The sequence below is a fragment of the Macaca mulatta genome, chromosome 1, assembly GCF_049350105.2.
Source record: "Macaca mulatta isolate MMU2019108-1 chromosome 1, T2T-MMU8v2.0, whole genome shotgun sequence".
NCBI classification, from domain to species: Eukaryota; Metazoa; Chordata; class Mammalia; order Primates; family Cercopithecidae; genus Macaca; species Macaca mulatta.
This window is the reverse complement of record NC_133406.1, coordinates 187,730,712-187,755,842: the sequence shown is the minus strand read 5'-3', so window position 1 is coordinate 187,755,842 and position 25,131 is coordinate 187,730,712. Positions and strand designations below refer to the sequence as shown.

Genomic DNA, 25,131 nt, shown 5'->3' with positions numbered 1-25,131 from the left:
ATCTTGGCTCACTGTAACCTGCACCTCCTGAGTTCAAGCCATTCTCCTGCCTCAGCCTTCCGAGTAACTGGGATTACAGGTGTGTGCCACCATGCCCGGCTAATATTTTTGTATCTTTAGTAGAGATGAGGTTTCACCATGTTGGCCAGGCTGGTCTCGAACTCCTGACTTCAGGTGATTCACCCGCCTTGGTCTCCCAAAGTGCTGGGATTACAGGCGTGAGCCACTGCACCTGGCCCCGTTTGAATTTTTAGTACAGATGGGGTTTCACCGTGTTGGCCAGGCTGATCTCGAACTCCTGACCTCAGGTGATCCACCCGCCTTGGCCTCCCAAAGTGCTGGGATTTTAAGTGTGAACCTCCACACCCGGCAAGATTTCTCTCAAAATGTTACTGCTCATTGATAATGCACCAGCCACCCAAGAGTTCTGATGGAGATGTACAAGCAAGGAAGTTAATATTTTCCTGCTTGTTATACAGTATCCATTTTGTAGCCCATGGATCAGAGAGTAATTTAGTAATTTATTATTTATTAATTATATTATTTATTTATTATTTAAGAAACATTTTGTGGCCCGGTGTGGTGGCTCACACCTGCAATCCCAGCATTTTGGGAGGCTGAGGCAGGCAGATCATTGTGGTCAGGAGTTTCAGACTGGCCTGGCCAACATGGTGAAACCCCATCTCTATTAAAAATACAAAAAAATTAGCCCGGCATGGTGACACATGCCTGTAATCCTAGCCACTCAGGAGGCTGAGGTGGGAGGATCGCTTGAACCTGGGAAGTGGAGGTTGCAGTGAGCCGAGATTGAGCCACTGTACTTCAGCATGGGTCGTGACAGAGTGAGACTCTGTCTCAAAAAAGAAAAGAAAGAAAAAAGAAACATTTTATAAGGCTAGACCTGCCATAGATAGGGATTCCCTTGACGAATTTGGACAAAGTAAACTGAAAACCTTTTGAAAGGATTCACCATTCTAGATACCATTAAGAAAATACATAGCGGTAGCTCGTGTCTGTAATTCTAGCACTTTGGGAGGCCAAGGGGAGCAGATTACTTGAGGCCAGGAATTTGAGACCAGCCTGGGCAACATGGCGAAACCCTGTCTCTACAAAATATTAGCCAGGAATGGTGGCATGCGTTTGTACTCTCAGCTACTTAGGAGGCTGAGATGGGAGGATCACTGGAACCCTAGGAGATTGAAGCTGCAGTGAGCGGTGATTGTGCCATTGCATTCCAGCCTGGGTGACAGAGACAAACAAACAAAAAGAGTATTCATGATTCTTGGGAGGAGGTCAAAATATGAACATTACCAGGAGTTCAGAAGTTGGTTGGAACCCTTGTGAATAACTTTGATGGGTCCAATTCTTTAGTGGAAGGAGTAACTGTAGATGCCAAGAGAACTAAAATTATAAATGGAGCCTGGAGATGTGACTGAATTGCTGCAATCTAAAACTTTAACACATGAAGAATTGCTTGTTAGGGAAGAGCAAAGACGTACTTTGAGATGGAATCCAGTTCTGGTGAAGATTCTGTGAACATTGTTTGAATGACAACAAAGGACTTTGACTTATTATATAAACCTAGTTGGGGCCGGGCGCGGTGGCTCAAGCCTGTAATCCCAGCACTTTGGGAGGCTGAAACGGGCGGATCATGAGGTCAGGAGATCGAGACCATCCTGGCTAACATGGTGAAACCCCGTCTCTACTACAAAAAAAAAAAAAAACAAAAAATTAGCCAGCGAGGTGGCAGGCGCCTGTAGTCCCAGCTACTCGGGAGGCTGAGGCGGGAGAATGGTGTAAACCCGGGAGGTGGAGCTTGCAGTGAGCTGAGATCTGGCCACTGCGCTCCAGCCTGGGCGACAGAGCGAGACTCCATCTCAAAAAAAAAAAAAAAAAAAAAAAAACCTAGTTGGATGAGACAGCAGCAGAGTTTGAGAGGATTGACTCCAAATTTGAAAGAAGTTACACGGTGGTTCATGCCTGTAATCCCAGCACTTTGGGAGGCTGAGGAGGGCGGATCACAAGGTCAAGAAATCCAGACCAGCCTGGCCAACATGGTGAAACCCTGTCTCTACTAAAACTACAAAAATTAGCCAGGCGTGGTAGCGTGTGCCTGTAATCCCAGCTACTCAGGAGGCTGAGGCAGGAGAATCACTTGAACCCAGGAGGCAGAGGTTGCAGTGAGCCGAGATCGTGCCACTGCACTCCATCCTGGGCAACAAGAGCGAAAATTCGTCTCAAAAAAAAAAAAAAAAAAAAAAGAGAAGTTCTTTCTTGAAAGGAAGGGTCAATTGATGGGGCGGCAAACATCATTGCTATCTTAAGAAATTGCCAGCAGCCACCACCTTGATCAGTCAGCAGCCATCAACATTGAGGCAAGACCCTCCACCAGCAAAGAGATTACCACTTGCTGAAGGCTCAGGTGATTTAGCATTTTTAATCTATATATATACATATTTTTTAAGGTAGAGTCTGTTACCCAGGCTGGAGTGCAGTGGTGGGGACCCATCTCAACTGCAGCTTCGACCTCCTGGGCTCAAGTGATCTTCCTGCCTCAGCCTCCTGAGTAGGTGGGGCCACTGGTGCATATCACCACACCCAGATAAAATTTTACATTTTTTCTGATAGAGATAGGGTCTAGCCACGTCACTCAGGTTGGTCTCGAGCTCCTGGGCTTAAGCGATTCTCCTGCCACTGCCTCCCAAAGTGCTATGATTAAAGGCGTGAGCTGCTGCGCCCAGCCATAAAATATTTTAAAATTAAAGTATCTACATTGGGCTGGGTGTGGTGGCTCATGCTGTAAGCCCAGCACCTTAGGAGGCTGAGGCGGGCAGATCACGTGAAGTCAGGGGTTTGAGACCAGCCTGGCCAACATGGCGAAACCCCATCTCTACTAAAAATACAAAAACTAGTCGGGCGTGGTGGCACGAGCCTGTAATCTCAGCTACTTGGGAGGCTGAGGCAGGAGAATCCCTTGAACCCGGGAAGTGGATATTGAAGTGAGCCGAGATCATGCCACTGTACTCCAGCCTTGGCTACACAGTGAGACTGTCTCAAAAAAAAAGGGTATCCACATTGTTTTTTAGACATAGTGCTATTGCATACTTAGCAGACTACATTATAGTGTAAATATAGCTTTTGTAGGCAGTGGGAAAACAAATTTGTGTAACTTGTTATTTGTTATTTTATTGTGGTAGTCTGGAATTGAACCTACAGTCTCTCCTAGATGTGCCTGTTTACTGGGGTGGAGGGGGGAGAAGGATGAACCAGAAAAGGAGATTGAGCAGGAGCATCCAAAGTGCATTAGAAGCAAAACCAAGAGAGGGTGTTTTAGAATCCAAGAGGAATGTTTCAGGAAAAATTGGGCCATTATATCAAATACTACTGAGTGGTGGAGTGACATGAGGACAGAGCTGACCATTGGATTTGGTGAGAGGAAGTCATTAGTCAACTTGCTTATTTCAGTGGGGTGGTAGGCCAAAACCTGTTTGGAGCAGGATGAAATAGCAAATGGGAGGTGAGAAATGGATGTAACTTTTTGATATAATTTAATGAGAGGGAAAGCAGAGGTGGGGTTAGTCTTTAAAAAGATCGACTACATTAAGACATATTTTGTGCCCACGAGAAGAGTTCTAAAGAGGGAGAAGTTGGTGCCACAAGCAAAATAAAAGGAAATAATTTTGGTGCTGAATCTCTGTATGTGCAGAAATTGGGTTTAGAGTAAAAGTAAAGATGTTGGCTTTAGATTGGAGCAGAAGGGAAGGCAGAGTATATTGATGCAAGTGCAAGTAGGTTGGTAGCTTTTGTTAGGAAGAGTGGGTGTATTTCTCAATGAAAAAGAAGATGAAGAAATCAAATGAGGGGAGTGAGAAGATGGTGATTCAAGTTTGAGGAGAGAGAAGTAGTAGTAGTCTTTGGAGAAAATTCATTAGGAAATAAAGTAGTACTGACAAATACAGTTAAGTGCTCTTTTGAAATTTATGAGCAGATGTTGAAATTGAGACCAGGTGAACTCAGTCTTTTTCTTTTTTTTTTTTTTTTTTTTTTTTGAGACGGAGTCTCACGCTGTTGCCCAGGCTGGAGTGCAGTGGCGCGATCTCGGCTCACTGCAAGCTCCGCCTCCTGGGTTCACGCCATTCTCCTGCCTCAGCCTCCTGAGTAGCTAGGACTACAGGCGCCCGCCACCGCGCCCGGCTAATTTTTTGTATTTTTTTTTTTAGTAGAGACGGGGTTTCACTGTGGTCTCGATCTCCTGACCTTGTGATCCGCCCGCCTCGGCCTCCCAAAGTGCTGGGATTACAGGCTTGAGCCACCGCGCCCGGCCGAACTCAGTCTTTTTCAACATTAATATGTTGAATGTTGGGAGGTATGAAGTAACTGATAGTTACGTTTAACTTAGGTAGGAGTTTTGCCATACAATGTTATAGAGGAACATATCCCAGGAACATAAAGTTGCTGGGAGGGGTAACAGGACTAGATAAGGTACAGGTAAAGCGAGCAGGCTAGGCACTTGTCATATGACAACGGATAAGTCTCCTCTGTGTCTTAGATTTTTCATCTGGAAAACGGGTCTCAGTTGAAAAAATGACATCTGTCATAGTAGTAACAGTGCATAGTTATTTTGAGTATCATTAAGCTAAATTGTGTGATCAAGGGCCTGGCCACTGATACGCTCAGGGACAGGCTCACTTCCCCGGCTCCTGGTCTTGCTCTCATTCATCTAACTAGCTGCCTAGGTGAGTGCACCCGTCTCATCTGCCACTCTTTTCTTCTCCTCTTGACTTTCACATATTTATTTTTGTGATGAAGTCTCTTGACACATTCTCAACTGATTGGGCAGAATATTTGAGGTGGTCTCATTCTTCTTGAAAATACACATTCTGATTTGTTTGGTGCTTTGTTATATTTTATGTATCTTTTCATCAGCTGGTTAAAGTGAAAATTGTCTTTTTCCTCTCGCATGACAGTCTGATAGTGAAAGAGGCTGTAAATACTAGCTTGACTTCTTTCTAGAAATGTTGATCTCAAATGGTACTTTGCAGTCTGTTAAAGTGAACCAGTGGCCTCTTCAAGATGTGAGGTCATGTGATGGAACGCTGTCCTGGTGTTCTAGCCCCACTGACCTGCTCAGTGGCTTAGAGCAGCAGACTTTCCTGCCCCAAACTTTGCCTGGCATGTGCTTCCTCCCCTCTCCCCCGAGCCCCATTCCTGCCTGTCCCCATTTCTTTTTTTTTTTTTTTGAGACGGAGTCTGGCTCTGTCGCCCAGGCTGGAGTGCAGTGGCGCGATCTCGGCTCACTGCAAGCTCCGCCTCCTGGGTTTACGCCATTCTCCTGCCTCAGCCTCCTGAGTAGCTGGGACTACAGGCGCCCGCCACCGCGCCCGGCTAATTTTTTGTATTTTTAGTAGAGACGGGGTTTCACCGTGGTCTCGATCTCCTGACCTTGTGATCCGCCCGCCTCGGCCTCCCAAAGTGCTGGGATTACAGGCGTGAGCCACCGCGCCCGGCCAACCTGTCCCCATTTCTTTTTTTTTTTGAGACGGAGTCTCGGGAGTGCAGTGGCCAGATCTCAGCTCACTGCAAGCTCCGCCTCCCGGGTTCCCGCCATTCTCCTGCCTCAGCCTCCCGAGTAGCTGGGACCACAGGCGCCGCCACCTCGCCCGGCTAATTTTTTGTGTTTTTAGTAGAGACGGGGTTTCGCCGTGTTAGCCAGGATGGTCTCGATCTCCTGACCTTGTGATCCGCCCGTCTCGGCCTCCCAAAGTGCTGGGATTACAGGCTTGAGCCACCGCGCCCGGCCCTGTCCCCATTTCTTATTGGGCTGATTTATCCTCTTTTTCTTCTGGTCTCAGTTACATATTTTTTTTGTATGGAGGCTCCCTTCTCCCACCCTTCCTAAAGCCTAAATTTTAGGCTTTTATGTGTTTCCATCAGATAATTAACCAAAATTTAAAATTCTTTTATTTAATTTTAAAAAGTCAACTTTTTTTTGTCTGACTTCTACCCCCCCAACTTTTTTTTTTTTGAGACGGAGTCTCGCTCTGTCGCCCAGGCTGGAGCGCAGTGGCGGGATCTCGGCTCACTGCAAGCTCTGCCTCCCAGGTTCACGCCATTCTCCTGCCTCAGCCTCCCGTGTAGCTGGGACTACAGGCGCCCGCCACCACGCCCGACTAATTTTTTTGTGTTTTTAGTAGAGACGGGGTTTCACAGTGTTAGTCAGGATGGTCTCGATCTCCTGACCTTGTGATCCGCCCGCCTTGGCCTCCCAAAGTGCTGGGATTATAGGCGTGAGCCACCGCGCCTGGCCCACTTTTTTTTTTTTGTACTTGGTTTAAAGAAGGTGTTGACTAAGTGTTCTAAATAAAAATAATGGAATAGCTAACAATGTACTTGATTATGAACTTAATGACCATATACCAAGAACTGGACTAAGTGCTCACTAAACTTAAATTTTTTTCATTTAATCCTCACAAAAACTGTAAAAAGTAGTTGTAATTTATTTTATAGAAAGAAAATAGATCACAAAGCTACTAAGTGGCAGAACTTGGGTTTAGAACCGAGGTTTGATGCATCTTAACATTGCTTTCTTTATACTGCAATTGATTATTCATTACAGCATCTAACTCCCTGTCTCTTTGGTTTTTAGGAACTTCTAGCAATAGTAAAGCAAAAGACTACTAAGAATTTAGATGATGTCACCCTCTTGTTTACTTTGAAAGCACTTTGGAATCTTACAGATGGGTCTCCAGCTGCCTGCAAGCACTTTATTGAAAGTCAAGGATTGGAAATCTTCATCCAAGTCTTGGAGGTGGGAAGACAGGATTGAGTTTATATGTAAAGTTCTTTTCTTCATGATAAAGTAACCTGTATATATATATTTTTTTGACAGACGTTTTCAGAGTCAGCAATACAAAGCAAAGTACTTGGTCTTTTGGTAAGGTGAATTGTTTTGAATTAATTTTAATTGCTTGAAAACAAAACCTAACACTTATATAGTACCTACTATATGCTAGGCACTATTGTAAGCAATTTACATGTATAAACTCATTTATTCTTTACATTAGTCCTACAGAGTAAATACCATTGTGTATCAGTTATCTATTGTAAACAAACTATAGCTTAGTGGCTTAAAACAGTAGCCGTTTAATTTACTTATGAATCTGTGGGTCAGTAGTTTGAGCTCAGCTCAGCTGTAAAGTTCTTCTGGTCTGTCTGGTCTCATGTGGGGTCACTTATGTAACTGCAGTCATCTGGTGGCTTGACTGGGGGTGGAGGGTCTAAGAAGGCCTGACTCTCATGTCTGACAGTTGGGGCTGCTTACCAGCTGGCAGGCTTTTTGTCCACGGGCTTCTCCACGTGGCAGTCTCAGAGGGCAGGCCCCACTATCCAACTGCTTTTTAAACCTCTGCTTATGTCACCTTGCTAATATTTCATAGGACAACACAGATTATATATTTAAACCCAGATTAAAGGCAGTAAAGTCACATTGCTATGGGAAGTATATACAGGGATAGGAAAGGTTGTGTTATTTTTGTATTCTACCATGCACTGTTATCCACGTTTCATAGAGAATCTGTCTCAGAAATGCAGTTTATCCTAATTAGAACTCAAACTCGGCCGGGCACAGTGGCTCATGCCTGTAATCCCAGCACTTTGGGAGGCCGAAGTGGGTGGATCACCTGAGGTCAGGAGTTCAAGACCAGACTGGCCAACAAGGCAAAACCCTGTCTCTACTAAAAATAAATACAAAAATTAGCTGGGCATGGTAGCACATGCCTGTAATCCCAGCTACTTGGGAGGCTGAGGCAGGAGAATCGCTTGAACCTGGGAGGTAGAGGTTGAGGTGAACCAAGATCGTGCCACTGTACTCCAGCCTGGGCAGCAAGAACGAAACTCTGCTCAAACAAACAAAAAAAAAAAACACCACTCAGGCAGTCTGGCTCCAGACCCTCTGATACTAATCAGTTTACTATACTGCTTTATCCAGGCAGTCCATTTTTTTAGCAATTTCTTTGTTGATACTTATATACTGCCTCTCAATCAAGGTATTCTACAATTGAGACATTTCTTTGTTTCCTAGAGCTAAAGGTGAAGATTTTTCAATAAGTAATAAAGACATATAGTAAGCACCTTCACTTTGCCATGCCGTATGCATTGGAAAGACACAGATGCATGAAATATGTCAAGGTGATGTTGCTCATAACTTCGGGAAGGCAGTGTTAGACATGTGTACAAATAGGTGTCTGATTTACAACTGACAAGTGAGTGCTGCAAGAGAGGCACTGAGTCCATTGGGAGCCTTGGTCCTGAACTCATGGAGGGACTGTGCCCTATCTTCATGTATCTCACACATACAGGACTCACAACAAAGTAGATGTGAAAGGCCTCACAGAGAGGAATAAATGATTAATACTGGAAATCTGGAAGGTACGGAAAAGTATAAAGAAGGGACAAAGTCATTTTTGGCTAGGGAAGATTATTTATAATGTAATAAATAAGTGTAATCATTGAGGAACACTGTAAAATGGAATGGTTAGAATTTGGGGAAAAAGTAGGAAGGTGAAAAGGAATGGGAAATAATGCCAGAAAGTTGAATTGATGCCTCATATATCCTAAACAATTCTACATATCTTACTAGCTGACCTAAAAGATTGTCCACTTTTCTTTTTTTTTTTCTTTTTTGTCTTGCTCTTGTCACCCAGGCTGGAGTGCAATGGTGCGATCTTGGCTCATTGCAACCTCTGCCTCCAGGGTTCAAGTGATTCTCCCACCTCAGCCTTCCGAGTAGCTGGGATTACAGGCATGCACCACTACGCCCGGCTGATTTTTGTATTTTTTCAGTAGAGACAGGGTTTCACTCTGCCTGCCTCGGCCTCCCAAAGTGCTGGAATTACAGGTGTGACCCACCACACCCAGCCCACTTTCTTTCTTTCTTTTTTTTGAGAGATCCAGAATGTGAGGATTTACAAGAAAAATCTTGGGACTCACCTGTGGTGTCCCTGTCAGTTGTGCTAAGAATGTCTTGTTAGGGGGTAACATGGTAGACTTAACACTGAAATCATGCGTTGATGAGGGATATAGCTGGTCTTGGGAAAAACAGGCACGGGGGGACATCTCGATATCTGCTTCAATCTTTAGTGTCCTATGTGCCTCAATATAGTCATGTCTAGGGTGTGCTTTCCTGAATGGTTCATCAGAAGCAGCAGTTAACACTAACACAAACTGCTGTGTTTACTTTCACTGTTCCACCTCATTAAACCTTTGGTTTTTCTTTCATTTTTGTAGACAGATTCTCCCAGTGATTCCAGCCTCCTGAGACTGACATCCCCTACCCTTGAGTGTGGGCAGGACCTGTTTCTTGATTCTAGCCAAGGGAATATGGCAGAGATGATAAGATATCACTCCCATGATTACTTTGCTATATACTTATATATATGTAATCTGTCCTGCTAGCAGGCCCACTGTAGGGACTCTTTCTCTGTGGCCCTGACGGAGCAAACAGTCATGAAGTAAGTGGTTGGAGGAGGGAGGAACCCACAGTTTAAGGAACTTGGGGCAGCTTCTAGGAGCTGAACGTGGCCTCCAGCGAGAAACTGAATCACTCAGTCCTGCAGCCACCGGAAATGAATTCTGCCAGCAGTCTGAGTGAGGCTGGCAGTAAACTCTCCCCGAGTGGAGCCTCCAGGTGAAAATGCAGCCCAGCCAGCACTTTGATTGCAGCCCTGTGAGATCTCAGAGAAGAGGGTCTAGCTAAGTCATGCCGAGACTCCTGCCCCACAGAAACCAGGGAATCATAAATGCGTATTGTTTTACGCCACTAAGTTTGTGGTAATTTGTTACACAGCGTAGAAAATTAGTGTAACATATAAAATAAAGAAAATACTGCCTGACTTTCATTGTTATTATTAAGAGATAACGTAACCTTGAGCAGACCTTCAGTAATGTTAAGTATTTGAGTTAGGCCTTGATTTGTACTCTAGTTCATCCAGTTATTAGCAGTGTGAACGTGACAAGTTTGTCATGCTTAGTGTCACATTTCTTTGTAGTAGTATTTTAAAGATTAAATGAGATGAGATAGATAAAAAGACAATTGTTTATCTAGTACTGTGCCTGGCACTTAGTAAGTACCTATTTAGTGACTGTTGTTAATGATCATCCTCATCAAGGGAGTTGGATTGTGGGCTTTAGGCTAGCTTGAGGCGGAGGTGGGTACAGGAGTAAGTGTTCTGGATGTATCTGACCTGAGAAGCAGGAAAGTGAAAAAAGCCAATTCCTGATTCTCCCCTCCCTTCTCGTCTCTGGGGTTCTCTGCTCCATCTGACCTGTAGAACAACATAGCAGAAATCAGAGAGCTCTCTTCCAAGCTGGTGACCGAAGATGCGCTGAAGCATATCAGCAGTTTACTCTGTAGCAGGGAAATGGAAGTCAGCTATTTTGCTGCAGGTATCATAGCCCACCTGACATCTGACAGACAGCTTTGGATATCCCGTGACTTCCAGAGGCGTGCTCTTCTCCAAGATCTGGTACAGGAACCACATTCTTCTTTACAAAATCCAGAGTAATCTCTAATTACAGAAAATGTAGTTTTCTAAATAATAATAATATGATTGTAGAAAGTGGGAAAAATAGGCTAGGCGTGGTGGCTCATGCCTGTGATCCCAGCACTTTGGGAGGCCGAGGCAGGCAGATCACAAGGTCAGGAGATGGAGACCATCCTGGCTAACACGGTGAAACCCCATCTCTACTAAAAATACAAAAAATTGGCCGGGCGTGGTGTCAGGTGCCTGTAGTCCCAGCTACTCAGGAGGCTGAGGCAGGAGAATGGCGTGAACCCGGGAGGCGGAGCTTGCAGTGAGCTGAGATCGTGCCACTGCACTCCAGCCTGGGCAACAGAGCGAGACTCCGTCTCAAAAAAAAAAAAAGTGGGAAAAATATAGAAAAACTTATTACTAACCCATATCTTTCCACCCAAAACTATCTCTGTTAACATTTTGTTGCATATGACTTATTTCAGTCCTCTTTCCCATCATCTTCTTTTTTTTTTTTTTTTTTTGAGACAGGGTCTGTCTCCCAGGGTGGAGCTCAGTGGCACAATTCACAGCTCACTGCAGCCTCAACCTCTGAGGCTTAGGCGGTCCTCCCACCTCAATGTCCCAAATAGCTGGGACTACAGGTGTGTGCCACCACAACCAGCTAACTTTTGTATTTTTTGTAGATGGGGTTTTGCCACATTGGTCAGGCTATTGTCAAACTCCTGAGCTCAAGCGATCTGCCTACCTCGGCCTCCCAAAGTGCTGGGAATACAGGCATCGCGCCTAGCCAACTTCCTTATTTCTAAATAACATATTATGCGCTGTTCTTGACTTTATCGCTTTAGGAATCTATCAATTCATTTTCCCACTTTGGGAAACTGATTCTTTTTCTTACTGTTTCTATGCACAGCCTTTCTAAGTGTGTGCTCAAAGTATAAATCTTCATACATATTCTATACACTTCACCTACTCAGGATTTTCTTTCCCAGAGCCTTTGCGTTCCTACCATGTGGTCTGCTTGTTTGGTATACCGTATATGGTGAACTGCTGTCATCCTCGGATATTCCTTTACTATCATCCTGGGGGACCCCCTTTGCCTCTCTCGTGTTGGATTCTATGTTTCCTGGCTTATGTGCCTCCCTGTATCTTGGTTTACTCCCACCTTTTGTTGGATCATATTCTCCAGTAGCTTCCTAAGAAGAGAGTCATGAAAATGAGACCATACCTGTTTAAAAAGGCCTTTATTTTACCCTCACATTTAATTGATCAAATGGCTGGGTATAGAATTCTAGCTTTGATATTTTTCCTTCAGAATTTAAAAATGTTTGCTCTATTGTCTTTTACTTGTCAGGATCACTGTTGAGAACTCCTGTGCAATTTTTTTTTAAGCTTTAAGATTTTTGTCCGCCGGGCGCGGTGGCTCAAGCCTGTAATCCCAGCACTTTGGGAGGCCGAGACGGGCGGATCACAAGGTCAGGAGATCGAGACCATCCTGGCTAACCCGGTGAAACCCTGTCTCTACTAAAAAAATACAAAAAAAAAAACTAGCCGGGCGAGGTGGCGGGCGCCTGTAGTCCCAGCTACTCCGGAGGCTGAGGCAGGAGAATGGCGTGAACCCGGGAGGCGGAGCTTGCAGTGAGCTGAGATCCGGCCACTGCACTCCAGCCTGGGCGACAGAGCGAGACTCCGTCTCAAAAAAAAAAAAAAAAAAAAAAAAAAAAAGATTTTTGTCCTTTGTCCTCTGTATTCAGAAATCACAATGGCTTGCCTTGTGGGTTTATTTTGATTTTATTTTTTATTAATTTTTTTAATTTTTTGTGGGTTTATTTTCATATATTGTGTTGGGTACTTATCAGTCAGGAAGCTCATTTCCTCCCTGGGACATTTCTTTAATCATTTTTTTCTGGAATGTTGGCCTTCCCAGACTCATCTTTTCATATCTATCTCATTTATCTTTTTTGTTCTGAATCCTCTTCTAAAAATATAATATGCTGTTTTTGTTTCATAGGTCCTATATCTATTTTTCTCTTATCTCTTTCAACATAATAATGATAATTTAAAATTTTATTTTATTTTTTTGAGACAGGCTCTGACTCTGTTGTCCAGGTTGGAGTGCAGTGGCGCAATCTCAGCTCACTGCAACCTCTGCCTCCTGGGTTCAAGTGATTCTCCTGCCTCAGCCTCCCAAGTAGCTGGGATTACAGGTGTGGTAATGCATACTTGTAAAAACACAATAATTGTTGTGTTTTTAGTAGAGATGATTTCACCATGTTGGCCAAGCTGGTCTAGAACTGACCTCAAGTGATCCACCTGCCTTGGCCTCCTGAAGTGCTAGGATTACAGGTGTGAGCCACCATGCCCAACCAATTTTTTAAAAAAAAGTTTTTTTTTTTTTTTGAGATGGCGTCTCGGTCTATTGCCCGGGCTGGAGTGCAGTGGTGTGATCTCAGCTCATTGCATCCTCCACCTCTTGGGTTCAAGTGATCCTCCCACCTCAGCTTCCCAAGGCGCTGGACTACAGCTGCGCCACCACACCTGGCTAACTTTTTAATTTTTAGTAGTGACAAGGTTTCACTATTTTGGCCAGGCTAGTTGCAAACTCCTGACCTCAAGGGATCTGCCCACCTCGGCCTCCAAAAGTGCTGGGATTACACGCAGGAGCCATCATGCCCAGCCTAATTTTTAAGTTTTCCTGTTCCTCCAAGGCTTCTGTTTCCTGCAAGTTGCTTTTTTTTTTGCTGTTTATTTTGTTCCTTTGTGTTAGAGATTTTCTTAAAGTTATGGTGGTCCTGAGCTGTCCGTGGGGACAGCTATGAGTGGGACTGATTGAAAACTGCAGACAGGTAGAATATGTCTTACTCTGTCGCCCAGGCTGGGGTGCAATGGCACAATCATAGCTCACTGCCACCTCTGCCTCCTGGGTTCAAGGAATCCCTCCGCCTCCCGAATAGCTGGGGTTACAGGTGCCTGCCACCACACCTGGCTAGTTTTTATATATATATATATATGTATATATATTATAAATATATATATGTGTGTGTGTGTATGTGTATGTGTATATATATATTTTTTAGTAGAGATGGGGTTTCACCATGTTAGTCAGGCTTGTCTCAAACTCCTGACTTCAGGTGATCCACCCACCTCAGCCCTCATAGTGCTGGGATTGTAGGCATGAGCCACCACACCTGGCCTAGATTTGATCTTTTAATAGGTGTTCCCTGGTGGTAGTGTTTTTAGATCTTTTGTCCTAAACTGGTTGGAACTTACCTAGAGAAGAAACTTCTTTTATGTGCAAATTATAAGCTTGGCTGGGTACGGTGGATCATGCCTGTAATCCCAGCATGCTGGGAGGCCAAGGCGGGTGGATCACCTGAGGTCAGGAGTTTGAGACCAGCCTGGCCATCATGGTGAAACCCCGTCTCCTCTAAAAATACAAAAAATAGCTGGGCATGTTAGTGCATGCCTATAATCTCAGCTACTCGGGAGGCTGAGGCAGAATTGCTTGAACCCGGGAGACCAAGGCATCAGTAAGCAGAGATCATGCCACTGCACTCCAGCCTGGGTGGCAGAGCGAGACTCTGTCCCCAAAATAAATAAATGAATAAATAAAATAAATAATTTTTTGTTTTTGAGACGGAGTCTCACTCTTGTCACCCAGGCTGGAATGCAGTGGCGCAATCTCAGCTCACTGCAACCTCCGGCTCCCGGGTTAAGCGATTCTCTTGCCTCAGCTTCCCAAGTAGCTGGGACTACAGGCACGCACCACCATGCCCAGCTAATTTTGTATTTTCAGTAGAGATGGAGTTTTACCATGTTGGCCAGGCTGGTCTCGAACTCCTGACCTCAGGTGATCTGCCTGCCTCGGCCTCCCAAAGTGCTGGGATTACAGGAGTGAGCCACCACGCCTGGCCAATAAATAAAATTTTAAAAATATATATATAGCCAGCCATGGTGGTGGGCACCTGTAATCCCAGCTACTTTGGAGGGTGAGACAGGATAATTGCTTGAACTCGGGAAGCAGAGGTTGCAGTGAGCCGAGATCGTGCCATCGCACTCGAGCCTGGGCAATAAGAGTGAAATTTCATCTTCCAAAAAAAAAAAAAACATTATAAGCTTCATTGCCAATAGTCTGAAAGCCTAGTAAAAGAAGAGAGTTGAGGGGCAGGGAATCTCAACATTTAGTATTTAGATTTTAACTCCAGACACATCCCTGTTTTTAGCATGGTGTTCCCACCCTGAATTGTTTATGCGGTTGCCCAGTCCAGATGTTTTTATTAAGGATCATGGAAGAAATCTGGGAGTCCTAATCCTTTGAACCTGTCTTCCTATTTTGTTTTTCTTTCTTTTTTTTTTCCCCCAAGATGGAGTCTTGCTCTGTCGCCCAGGCTGCAGTGCAGTGCAGTGGCGCCGTCTCTGCTCACTGCAACCTCCGTCTCCCAGCTTCAAGCGAGTCTCCTGCCTCAGTCTCCCGAGTAGCTGGGATTACAGGCACACGCTACCATACCCCGCTAATTTTTATTTTTTTTAGTAGAGACAGGGTTTCACCATGTTTCCCAGGGCGGTCTCGAACTCCTGACCCCAGGTGGTCTACCCGCCTTGGCCTCCCAAAGTGCTGAGATTACAGGCATGAGCCACCGTGCCCGGCCCAGTCCTCCTATTTTCAACCCGACCTGTAATTTCACTTCAGAAAGTACCTCATATGCCAAATTTTTAAGTCTCTTAGGGGTTCTCTTCAAATTGGTTTGTGTTTTTTGTTTTGTTTTGTTTTGAGACAGAGTCTTGCTCTGTCACCCAGGCTGGAGTGCAGTGGTGCGATCTTGGCTGACTGCAAGCTCCGCCCCCGGGGTTCACGCCATTCTCCTGCCTCAGCCTCCCTAGTAACTGGGACTACAGGCACCTGCCACCACGCTCGACTAATTTTTTTTTTTTTTTTTTTTTTTTTTTTTTAGAAGAGACCTCTACTCCCAAAGTGCTGGGATTACAGGCGTGAGCCACCGCGTCCAGCCTGGTTTGTGTTTTAACCTTTCCAAGTGCTAGGTATTAAATCAGTTACCATTTTTCCATGTGCATCATTCTTTGTTTTACTTTCTGTTAATGGGATTATGGAGGGAGTAGAGGTATAAATGTGTGCTCAGTCCAGTATCTTTAAACAGATGCCCCTTGTTCTTATAGTTTTTCCCACACTGTTAAGATACTCTGTGTATATAATCGTTATGTGATTGATATTTTGCCAAGTAGGTGTATCTAAATTTGTTCAGTCATTCCCAGATTTTGAAAAATTTTGTCGTAAATGGTGAATTATTCAAATCTTGGTTTCTGTCTCTTGTTTTTGGAGTAGCATGCAGCCATCCAGAATTGGCCAAGTTCAAGTTGTAAGATGACAGCATTGGTGACCTATAGGTAATTTCATGATGTTGTGCTTTTCTTTTTCTTTTTTTTTTTTTTTTTTTGAGACAGAGTCTCTCTCTGTTCCTCAGGCTGGAGTACAGTGGCGCGATCTTGGCTCACTGGAAGCTCTGCCTCCCGGGTTCACGCCATTCTCCTGCCTCAGCCTCTCAAGTAGCTGAGACTACAGGCATCTGCCACCACGCCCGGCTAATTTTTTGTATTTTTAGTAGAGATGGGATTTCACTATGTTAGCCAGGATGGTCTCAGTCTCCTGACCTCATGATCTGCCCGCCTCGGCCTTCCAAAGTGCTGGGATTACAGGTGTAAGCCACCATGCCTGGCCCAATGTTGTGCTTTTCTTAAAGGCTGTACTCAGTGATACAGTGATGACGTGTTTAGAGTCAGTTAGCCTTATGTTCAAATCCTATTTCTCTGTGATATTGGGAAAGTCATTTCTAGAAAGTCAGTTTTCTTTGTCTGTAAAATGAGGCTGACAGCATGTAAGATTGAGGATGCAGTGAGATATTGAACGTATAAAGTGTCCAGTACAGAATGCAATTTCTTTTTTTTTTTTTTTTTTTTTTTGAGACGGGGTCTCGCTCTGTCACCCAGGCTGGAGTGCAGTGGCCGGATCTCAGCTCACTGCAAGCTCCGCCTGCCGGGTTCACGCCATTCTCCTGCCTCAGCCTCCCGAGTAGCTGGGACTACAGGCGCCCGCCACCTCGCCCGGCTAGTTTTTTGTATTTTTTAGTAGAGACAAGGTTTCACCGGGTTAGCCAGGATGGTCTCAATCTCCTGACCTTGTGATCCACCCGTCTCGGCCTCCCAAAGTGCTGGGATTACAGGCTTGAGCCACCGCGCCCGGCCCAGAATGCAATTTCTTAAATAATAGCTTCATTGTATGCTCGGTCACAGGGAGGAGTTGACCCTGTGGGGAAAATGTTGAAAATTCTTTTTTTTTCAACCCTTTGAGGCAGGGTCTTGCTCTGTTGCCCAGGCTGGAGCTGGAATGCAGTGGCAGGATCACATCTCAATGCAGCCTTGACTTCTGAGGCTCAAGTGATCCTCCCACTTGAGAATCCTCCCACTTGGCACCACAGGCGTGGACCACCAGGGCCAGCTAATTTTTTAGTTTGTTAGTTTGTTTGTTTGTTTGTTGCCCAGGCTGGTCCTGAATTCCTGAGCTCAAGTGATCCACCTGCCTTGGCCTCCCAAAGTGCTGTGATTACAGGCGTGAGCCACTGTGCCCGGCCATGAAAATTATATACATTATTATATTAATTATATAGTATAAATTATTATATCCCTGAACACTGGCCTGAGTTCTGGATTAACATCTTTGTACTTTTTTTTGTTTCAGATCTCTCAAGACATTTTTCCCACTCCTTGGCAACTTCTCTCAACCAGAGGTTCAGCTCTGGGCACTATGGGCTGTGTGTCATGTCTGCAGTAAAAATCGTATGTATTCAACATATGTTCAAAACATAATAGTTTTCCAGCTATTTTTCTGTGTAATGATTAAGTTCAAGGTGGATGTGCAAAAATTGTCTACTTCTGTCCTCTGCATTTAGCTATGTTTAAAAAGAAACTGAAAAAAGATCTTACTAGCTTAAAACAATGCTTCAGAATTAGTAATCTATTTGAGGGTAGATAGCAAGCAAAATAGAAGGTAAAAGTTTGCTCCTACTTGTATTCCCCACAGACAAGCACTGTTAATAATTTGATAATCTCCCAGATACTTGTCTATGTCCATGCTATATTTAGTATGTGCTGTGTATGTGAAATATAGTTTTTAACAAAATGGGCTCATTCTATGCATGCTGTCCTATAGCTTGGTCTTTTCACTCAACAGTTTATTGCTGACACTCTTCCTTTAGTAAAACATGGACCTGCCTCTGTGTAATGGTCTATGGGAGATTGGGAGGCCAGGAGTCAGGGGTTATTTCCCAAACACATTAAATATTTTTTGCATGTTTTGCCATTTAAAATCCCTTTTGAAGCCAGGTGAGGTGTCTCCCAAAGTGCTGAGATTACAGCACTTTGGGAGGCCGAGGCAGGAGATCGCTTGAGGCCAGGAGTTTGAGACCAGCTGAGGCAACATAGCAAGACCCCACCTATGTTTTTTACATTAAAAAAAAATTAGCCAGGTATGCGTGGCATGCACCTATAGTCGCAGCTACTCGTGAAGCCAAGGTGGAAGTACCCCTTAAGCTCAGCAGTTCGAGGCTGCAGTGATCTATGAGAGTGCCACTGTACTCTGTCTTAAAAAAATACAATCCCCTTTGAGAATTTCCCGTTGATATCTTTTGTTGAGAATTGGTATACAATTTTTCATTGTATTATAGGAGATATAAGCTATTATTTTATAACAGGAAACCCAAGAAACAACTTTTAGAATTAAAAGTTTAGCTTGTTGACTAGCTGTAAAGCAAGTGTATAAAAACTAATGGTTTTATAATGCCAGCAAAAATCAGAAAATATAATTAAGGGAAAGTATACCACCACTCACATTATTAACAAAAACATAAAATATTTTAAAATGCCTTTAACAAGTAATGAGACATATGCAGAAAACTATGAGATAATTTAAAAGCCTGAAATAATTATAAGAGCATTCCATTTTCTAAGATGGAATGACCTATTAGACATATAGATGTCATTTATTTTCAGTTTATTAATGTAATATAATTCAAATGAATAGGTAGGAGATGGAGGATCTGAAAATTATTCTAAAGTTTATCTGACAGAATCAACAGGAAAGAACAAAGAAAAATGTATGTTTGTTTGTTTGTTTCTGAGACAGAATTTCACTCTTGTTGCCCAGGCTGGAGTGCAGTGGTGCTATCTTGGCTCACTGCAACCTCTGCCTCCTGGGTTGAAGCAATTCTCCTGCCTCAGCCTCTCGAGTAGAGCTGGGATAACAGGTGCCTACCACCACACCTGGCTAATTTTTATATTTTTGTTAGAGATGGAGTTTCACCATGTTCGCCAGGCTGGTCTCGAACTCCAGACCTCAGGTGATCTGCCCGCCTCGGCCTCCCAAAGTGTTGGAATTACAGGCGTGAGCCACCGTGCCTGGCCAGAAAAATGTTTTTTATGGGCTCAGCCTGGTGGCTCGCACTTGTAATCCCAGCACTTTGGGAGGCCAAGACAGGAGGATCACTTGTGCAGGAGTTCAAGGCCACAGTAAGCCATGATCATGCAACTGCCTACTTCCAGCCTGGGGAACAGAGCAAGACTCCTGTCTCTAAGATAAGAAAGAAGGAAAGAAATGTGGTTTTTAGGAGCTTGCCTGTAGACTTCTCTTAACATTGTAAAATGGTGCCATGAGTGGTTCTGACATATGAATAGATAGCAGATGACTAGATCAGAATAGCCCTGAAACAGACTCAGACAGTTATAACAGGAGAAACTAACTACAACTGGAATTCAGTTGAGTACTTATTGTGTGCCAGGCAATGTTGTAAGCACTTCATGAATAAATCATTTAATCTTCACAACAATTAGAAGGGTAAGAATCTTATTTTATTTTTAAAATTTATTTTATTTTATTTTATTTTCATTTTATTTATTTTATTTTTGAGACAGGGTCTCACTTCATTGCCCAGGCTGAAGTGCAATGGCTTGATCACAGCTCACTGCAGTCTCAGCTCAGGTGATGCTGTCACCTCAGCCTCCCAAATAGCTGGGACTACGGGTGTACACCACCATGCCTGGGGTTCTCCCCCAAAACAGCAACCCTTACGGTATTTTTATCAGCATCATGTTAGAGTTATAAGTCAACCTAAAGAGAATTCCCATCTCTATGACAAATGAGTATTTCTTTAGAAAAATGTATTTAGTTTTTTTTTCTTTTAAATTAAAAAAAAAAAAAACACTTCAAAACAAAAAGCGACAGGGTCTTACTATGTTGCACTGGCTGGTTGTGAACTCCTGGGCTTGAGTGATCCTCCTACCTCAGCCTCCCAAAGTGCTGGGATTATAGGCATGAGCCACCACGTCCAGCCACAAATGAGTATTTCTGTCCAAGAACATGACTAATCAATATATTTCATTTCTACCTTGTTTTCATATCCTTAAAGATAGTTTAGCTGTTACTGTTTTACAGTCAAGGCTTATTTCAATTTGCTAAATACAATTTTCTTTTTTTTTTTGAGGTGGAGTCTTGCTCTGTCACCCAGGCTGGAGTGCAGTGGCGCAATCTCAGCTCACTGCAAGCTCTGCCTCCCGGGTTCACGCCATTCTCCTGCCTCAGCCTCCTGAGTAGCTGGGACTACAGGTGCCCACCACCATGCCTGGCTAAATTTTTTTGTATTTTTAGTAGAGGTAGGGTTTCACCGTGTTAGCCAGGATGGTCTCCGTCTCCTGACCTCATGATCCGCCCACCTCAGCCTCCCAAAGTGCTTGGATTACAGGCATGAGCCACCACGCCTGGCCTCAATTTGCTAAATACCATTTTCTTTGCTCATCCTGCTTTCTTTTTTTTTTTTTTTAACCCCCACCACTCGTTTTCTGTATTCAGATTTCGATGGTGTATTACTGACAAAATCTGTCACCCCACCCCTATTCTTACTCTTAAATAATAATATAACTGGGTGTAGAATTCCAGATAGTTACTTTATTTTAGCATTTGGGAGAAAAAATATTTTTAGTTTTCTTTTTTTTTTTTTGAGACAGAGTCTCTGTCACCCAGACTGGAGTGCAGTGGTGGGATCTCTGCCTCACATGTTCAAGGGATTCTCCTGCCTCAGCCTCTTGAGTAGCTGGGACTACAGGCATGCACCACCACACCCAGCTAATTTTTTATTTTTTTTAGTAGAGACGGGGTTTCACCATGTTGGCCATTCTGGGTCTCAAACTCCTGACCTCAGATGTTCGCCTCAGCCTCCCAGAGTGCTGGGATTACAGGCATGAGCCATGACGCCTGGCCATTTTTATTATTTTCTATTGCTGTTGGGGTCTACTGTCAGCCTAATTATCATTTCTTGATAGGTAATTTTTTTTTCTTTCTTTTTTTTTTTAAACAGGGTCTCACTCTATTGCCCAGGCTGGAATGCAGTGGCACAGTCACAGCTCACTGCAGCTTCAACCTCCTGGGCTCAGGTGACTCTCCCACTTCAGCCTCCTGAATAGCTGGGACTATGTAGCATCACACCCAGCTAATTTTTTTATTTTTTTGTACAGACATGGTCTCACTACATTGCCTTGATCCTCCTGCCCAGGCATCCTAAAGCACTGGGATTACAGGAATGAACCACTATGTCTGGCCTATTTCTCTTTAACTGGGTCTAAATCTTTTTCTTTTATTTATTTATTTATTTATTTATTTATTTTTTGAGACAGAGTTCCGCTCTTGTTGCCCAGGCTGGAGTGTAGTGGCATGGTCTCAGCTCACTGCAACCTCTGCCTCCTGGGTTCAAGTGACTCTCCTGCCTCAGCCTCCTGAGTAGCTGGGATTACAGAGGCCCACCACTATGCCCGTCTACTTTTTTGTATTTTTAGTAGAGACGGGGCTTCACCATGTTGGCTAAGCTGGTCTCAAACTCCTGACCTCAGGCGATTCACCCACCTCAGCCTCCCAAAGTGCTGGGATTACAGGCGTGAGCCACTGCACCCGGCCAACTGGGTCTGAATCTGCTCTTGGACTAAGTCTTTAATTTCAGTGATACATTTTTAAATGTCTGAATGTTTTATTTGCTTCTTTTTCAGATATTCCTGTTTTTTTCTTCTTTAAAAGTAATTATTTTGTAGTCTTTATCTGATCTTATTATGTGTGTTATGTTGAGTGGGGGCAGTTTTGGATTGTGAAGTCAACTTTATCAGGGCTTGTTTTTCTGAGAATTCATTTTAGACTGGATTGGCGTGTCCCTGTGGCAGTTTTGTATTCGCTTCTGTGAAGTGCTCCAGAGGTTTCCCTAGGCTTGTGCTAGATTTTTTATATTAATTTCTCAGCAGCATTCAGGTAGTGTAAATTCAAACCTTATTACCCACTTGGGATTGTGATCATGAGAAGATTTCTCCTCTCCTACTCTCGTATACCCCTACAGCCCCATCTAGGACACAGATGCTTCAGTATCTTATCCCTTCTCTTATCTAGCCCTTTGTGGGTCTACTTTTATGTATGGATTTTGCCTCCAACTCTGCAAGCTGAAATTTAAATGCCTTGATTACTAAGACCACCAGTTTCTTTCTGCCGCAGGCTTAGCTGCAGGTTAGCTTACACTAGCTGAAGTGCTCTTTGTTTCCAGCTCCTGGAACATTCCTTTAGTTTGTACATTCATCTATGCATTAAAACATTTATGAATTATATTTTATTTAACATCTGGTGTTTTCAACATCATTTAACTAGGATTAAAGATGTTTGGGCCAGGCGCAGTGGCTCACGCCTGTAATCCCAACATTTGGGAGGCCGAGGCGGGTGGATCACCTGAGGTCAGGAGTTCAACACCAGCCTGACTAACATGGTGAAACTCATCTCTATCAAAAATACAAAAAAAATTAGCCAGGTGTGGTGGCGCATGCCTATAATCTCAGCTACTTGGGAGGCTGAGGCAGGAGAATTGCTTGAGCCTGGGAGGTGGAGGTTGCAGTGAACTGAGATTGCGCCACTACACTCCAGCCTGGGCAACAAGAGTAAAACTCTGTCTCAAAAAAAAAAAAAAAAAAAAAAAATGCTTGAAGATAGAGTTTTCTGGAAGTAAACATACCAAAATGAGCAACTCTTATCTCATACAAACCAAGCATTATTTAAGTTTTGACGTACTGCTTTAGAATTGATTGACTCATTTTATCTGTTAATTCCTAGACCAAAGCATTTAAACCTTTGTATTCTTTCTTCAGCAAGGTGAATGTGGTGACATGGGAATATTTAAAATGCCAGTTGTCCATGGAGTGTCTCTGCTTGATTTTCTTTCAGCCAGCAAATACTGCAAAATGTTAGTTGAAGAAGAAGGATTGCAGCTTTTGTGTGATATCCAGGAGCACAGTGAGGCAACTCCCCAAGCACAGCAGATTGCAGCCTCCATTCTGAACGACTTCAGAATGCATTTCATGAATTATCAGAGGCCCACTCTGTCAAATGCCCTTCTGAACCTAAGGGACTAAGAGGTCTGCACTCTTCCTCAGTGTCCGGTGTTCTGCCCTGGCAGTAATTGCACATCAGCTGTCATTGGAGTTTGTGAGTTGGCTGTCTCATTGGCCTTTGATTGTTGATTTTATATATGTTACAAAAGGTTGATTTGTATGATAGCCATAATCCCAAGTCAGGTTGGACTCATTCTGCAGCCTTTCAGCAGCAATTTTGAAGACTCAAACTGTGGACTCTGGGAAGACCTGGGAGCTTGTGTTGGAACAGCTATGCCAGTTACTTTTCTCTAGCCCTGGACAATTTTTTCACTTTGGGAGCTTGTCATGGGAGCAGGACCTGTTCCCCTAGAAGAGAAAAGAAAGACCTACAGGGAGACTTTGATATTTATATTAAATTTCCTTAGTTGTTATCGTCATGTGAAGCTATGAGAAAAGCGTGGGAAGCATATGCTTGACAATGTGGTGTTTAGAAGGCAGAACCCCTGTTGGAGAGGGGGAAAAAGAATTTATTTATTTATTTATCTGTGGCCGGGTGTGGTGGCTCACGCCTGTAATCCCAGCACTTTGGGAGGCCTAGGCGGGTGGATTGTCTGACTTCAGGAGTTCAAGATCAGCCTTGCCAACATAGCGAAACTCCATCTCTACCAAAAAATACAAAAACTAGCTGGGCGTGGTGGTGTGCACCTTTACTCCTAGCTACTTGGAGGCTGAGGTGGGAAGACTACTTGAGCCCAGGAGGCAGAGGTTGCAGTAAGCCGAGATTGCACCACTGCACTCCATCCTGGATGACAGAGTGAGACCTCATGTCAAAAGAATAGAGGGGTGGAGGAAAGAGAAATATATTCTTTTACTTTTTTGTGTGTGTGTGTGACGGAGTCTCACTGTGTCGCCCGGGCTGGAGTGCAGTGGTTCTATCTCGGCTCACTACAACCTCCGCCTCCCAGGTTCCAGCAATTTTCCTGCCTCAGCCTCCTGAGTAGCTGGGACTACAGGCACATGCCATCACGTCCAGCTAATTTTTACATTTTTTAGTAGAGACGGGGTTTCACCGTATTCGTCAGGCTGGTCTCGAACTCCTGACCTCATGATCTGCCCTTCTTGGCTTCCCCAAGTGCTGGGATTACAGGTGTGAGTCACTGCACCTGGCCTTTTTTTTTTTTTTCCCACAATTTTGGGTGTCTATCTTTGGCATGTTTCCTGTTATGTGAACATGACATGCTGTGTATGTGAGTGAGCTTGTAGGGCATGGTGGGACTTCCGCATTTGCCGGCAGTGTTTAGATGAAAGATTGTATGTAATGATAAATCTGAATCCCTCCATTTTATTTGGGTGGGACCATGACCAAAACTGGCAGAAGAGGAAAGGCCAGAAAGAGACTTTGCCAAAGAGTTCACCGAGTTTTCTTACCCAGCATGAAGCTTTTCTGAAACCAGCTTCAACTACAGTATAAACTGTATCAGAAGCTTGTTTCACAAGCCCTGCGGAGCTGCTTTGAGGAATAGAGTGTGAATTCCTTCCTCGCCTTATTGTTGACTGTTAATGAACATGTTTTGTCATTTATCTGTTTAAGTTTTTCAGAAAATAAAAGTAAGGTTTTGTTGATTAGCACATTTTAAGACTAGATTTTTGTGCTTTTAGCTGGCTTGGTTCAGATTCTTAACTAGAGTACCATGTACTCTAGTTCCTCAAATGAGGAAGAAGCTTATTCTTATTCTAAACCATGTTCCAAACTATTACCAGAGTCCAACCAGATAAGCAGAATTTGTAACCTTACTTCCTTCCATAGTCCTTAAACTGTACTGTATTTTTTCACACTCTTGCATGATTCCAAAAGGGTATCTTCCTGACCTGGGTTCCAGCACTTCAGAACATTGTTATCAGATGCTAGCTTATGCTGATGTGAGGATGTGTTATGGGAACCAGTGTGTTAAGTCCAATTCTGTACAAGACATCCCTTCAAGTTCTGTGTCATTCACAACAATCCTCATGGGTAGGTGAGTTTTATTTTCCTCACTTAACAGATGAGAAAAAGGAAGTTCAGTAAGGTGGTGAGTTTCCTGGGTTGTCATAGCTGGTGTGGTTTGTGCTGACTGTAAAGGCCTGGGCTCTCCTGTGTTACTCTTCC

At 43.8% G+C, this 25,131-nt stretch overlaps 1 protein-coding gene across 4 annotated transcripts in view; it reads left to right on the top strand.

The window, feature by feature from the left end:
* ZYG11A (zyg-11 family member A, cell cycle regulator) overlaps nt 1–24,609 on the top strand; it is a 62,284-nt gene extending 37,675 nt beyond the window's left edge. For 3 of the 4 annotated variants that reach the window (XM_077956543.1, XM_015139848.3, XM_077956545.1), the window contains 6 exons: nt 6,647–6,808; nt 6,890–6,934; nt 10,329–10,523; nt 15,871–15,932; nt 17,281–17,378; nt 22,837–24,609. In XM_077956543.1, coding sequence (XP_077812669.1) covers nt 6,647–6,808; nt 6,890–6,934; nt 10,329–10,523; nt 15,871–15,932; nt 17,281–17,378; nt 22,837–23,024 — 750 coding nt within the window. In that variant the 3' untranslated portion in view covers nt 23,025–24,609. The remainder of the gene's footprint in view (nt 1–6,646; nt 6,809–6,889; nt 6,935–10,328; nt 10,524–15,870; nt 15,933–17,280; nt 17,379–22,836) is intronic. The other variant, XR_013401858.1, reaches the window with a different exon arrangement.
* Nucleotides 24,610–25,131: the final 522 nt, after the last annotated feature.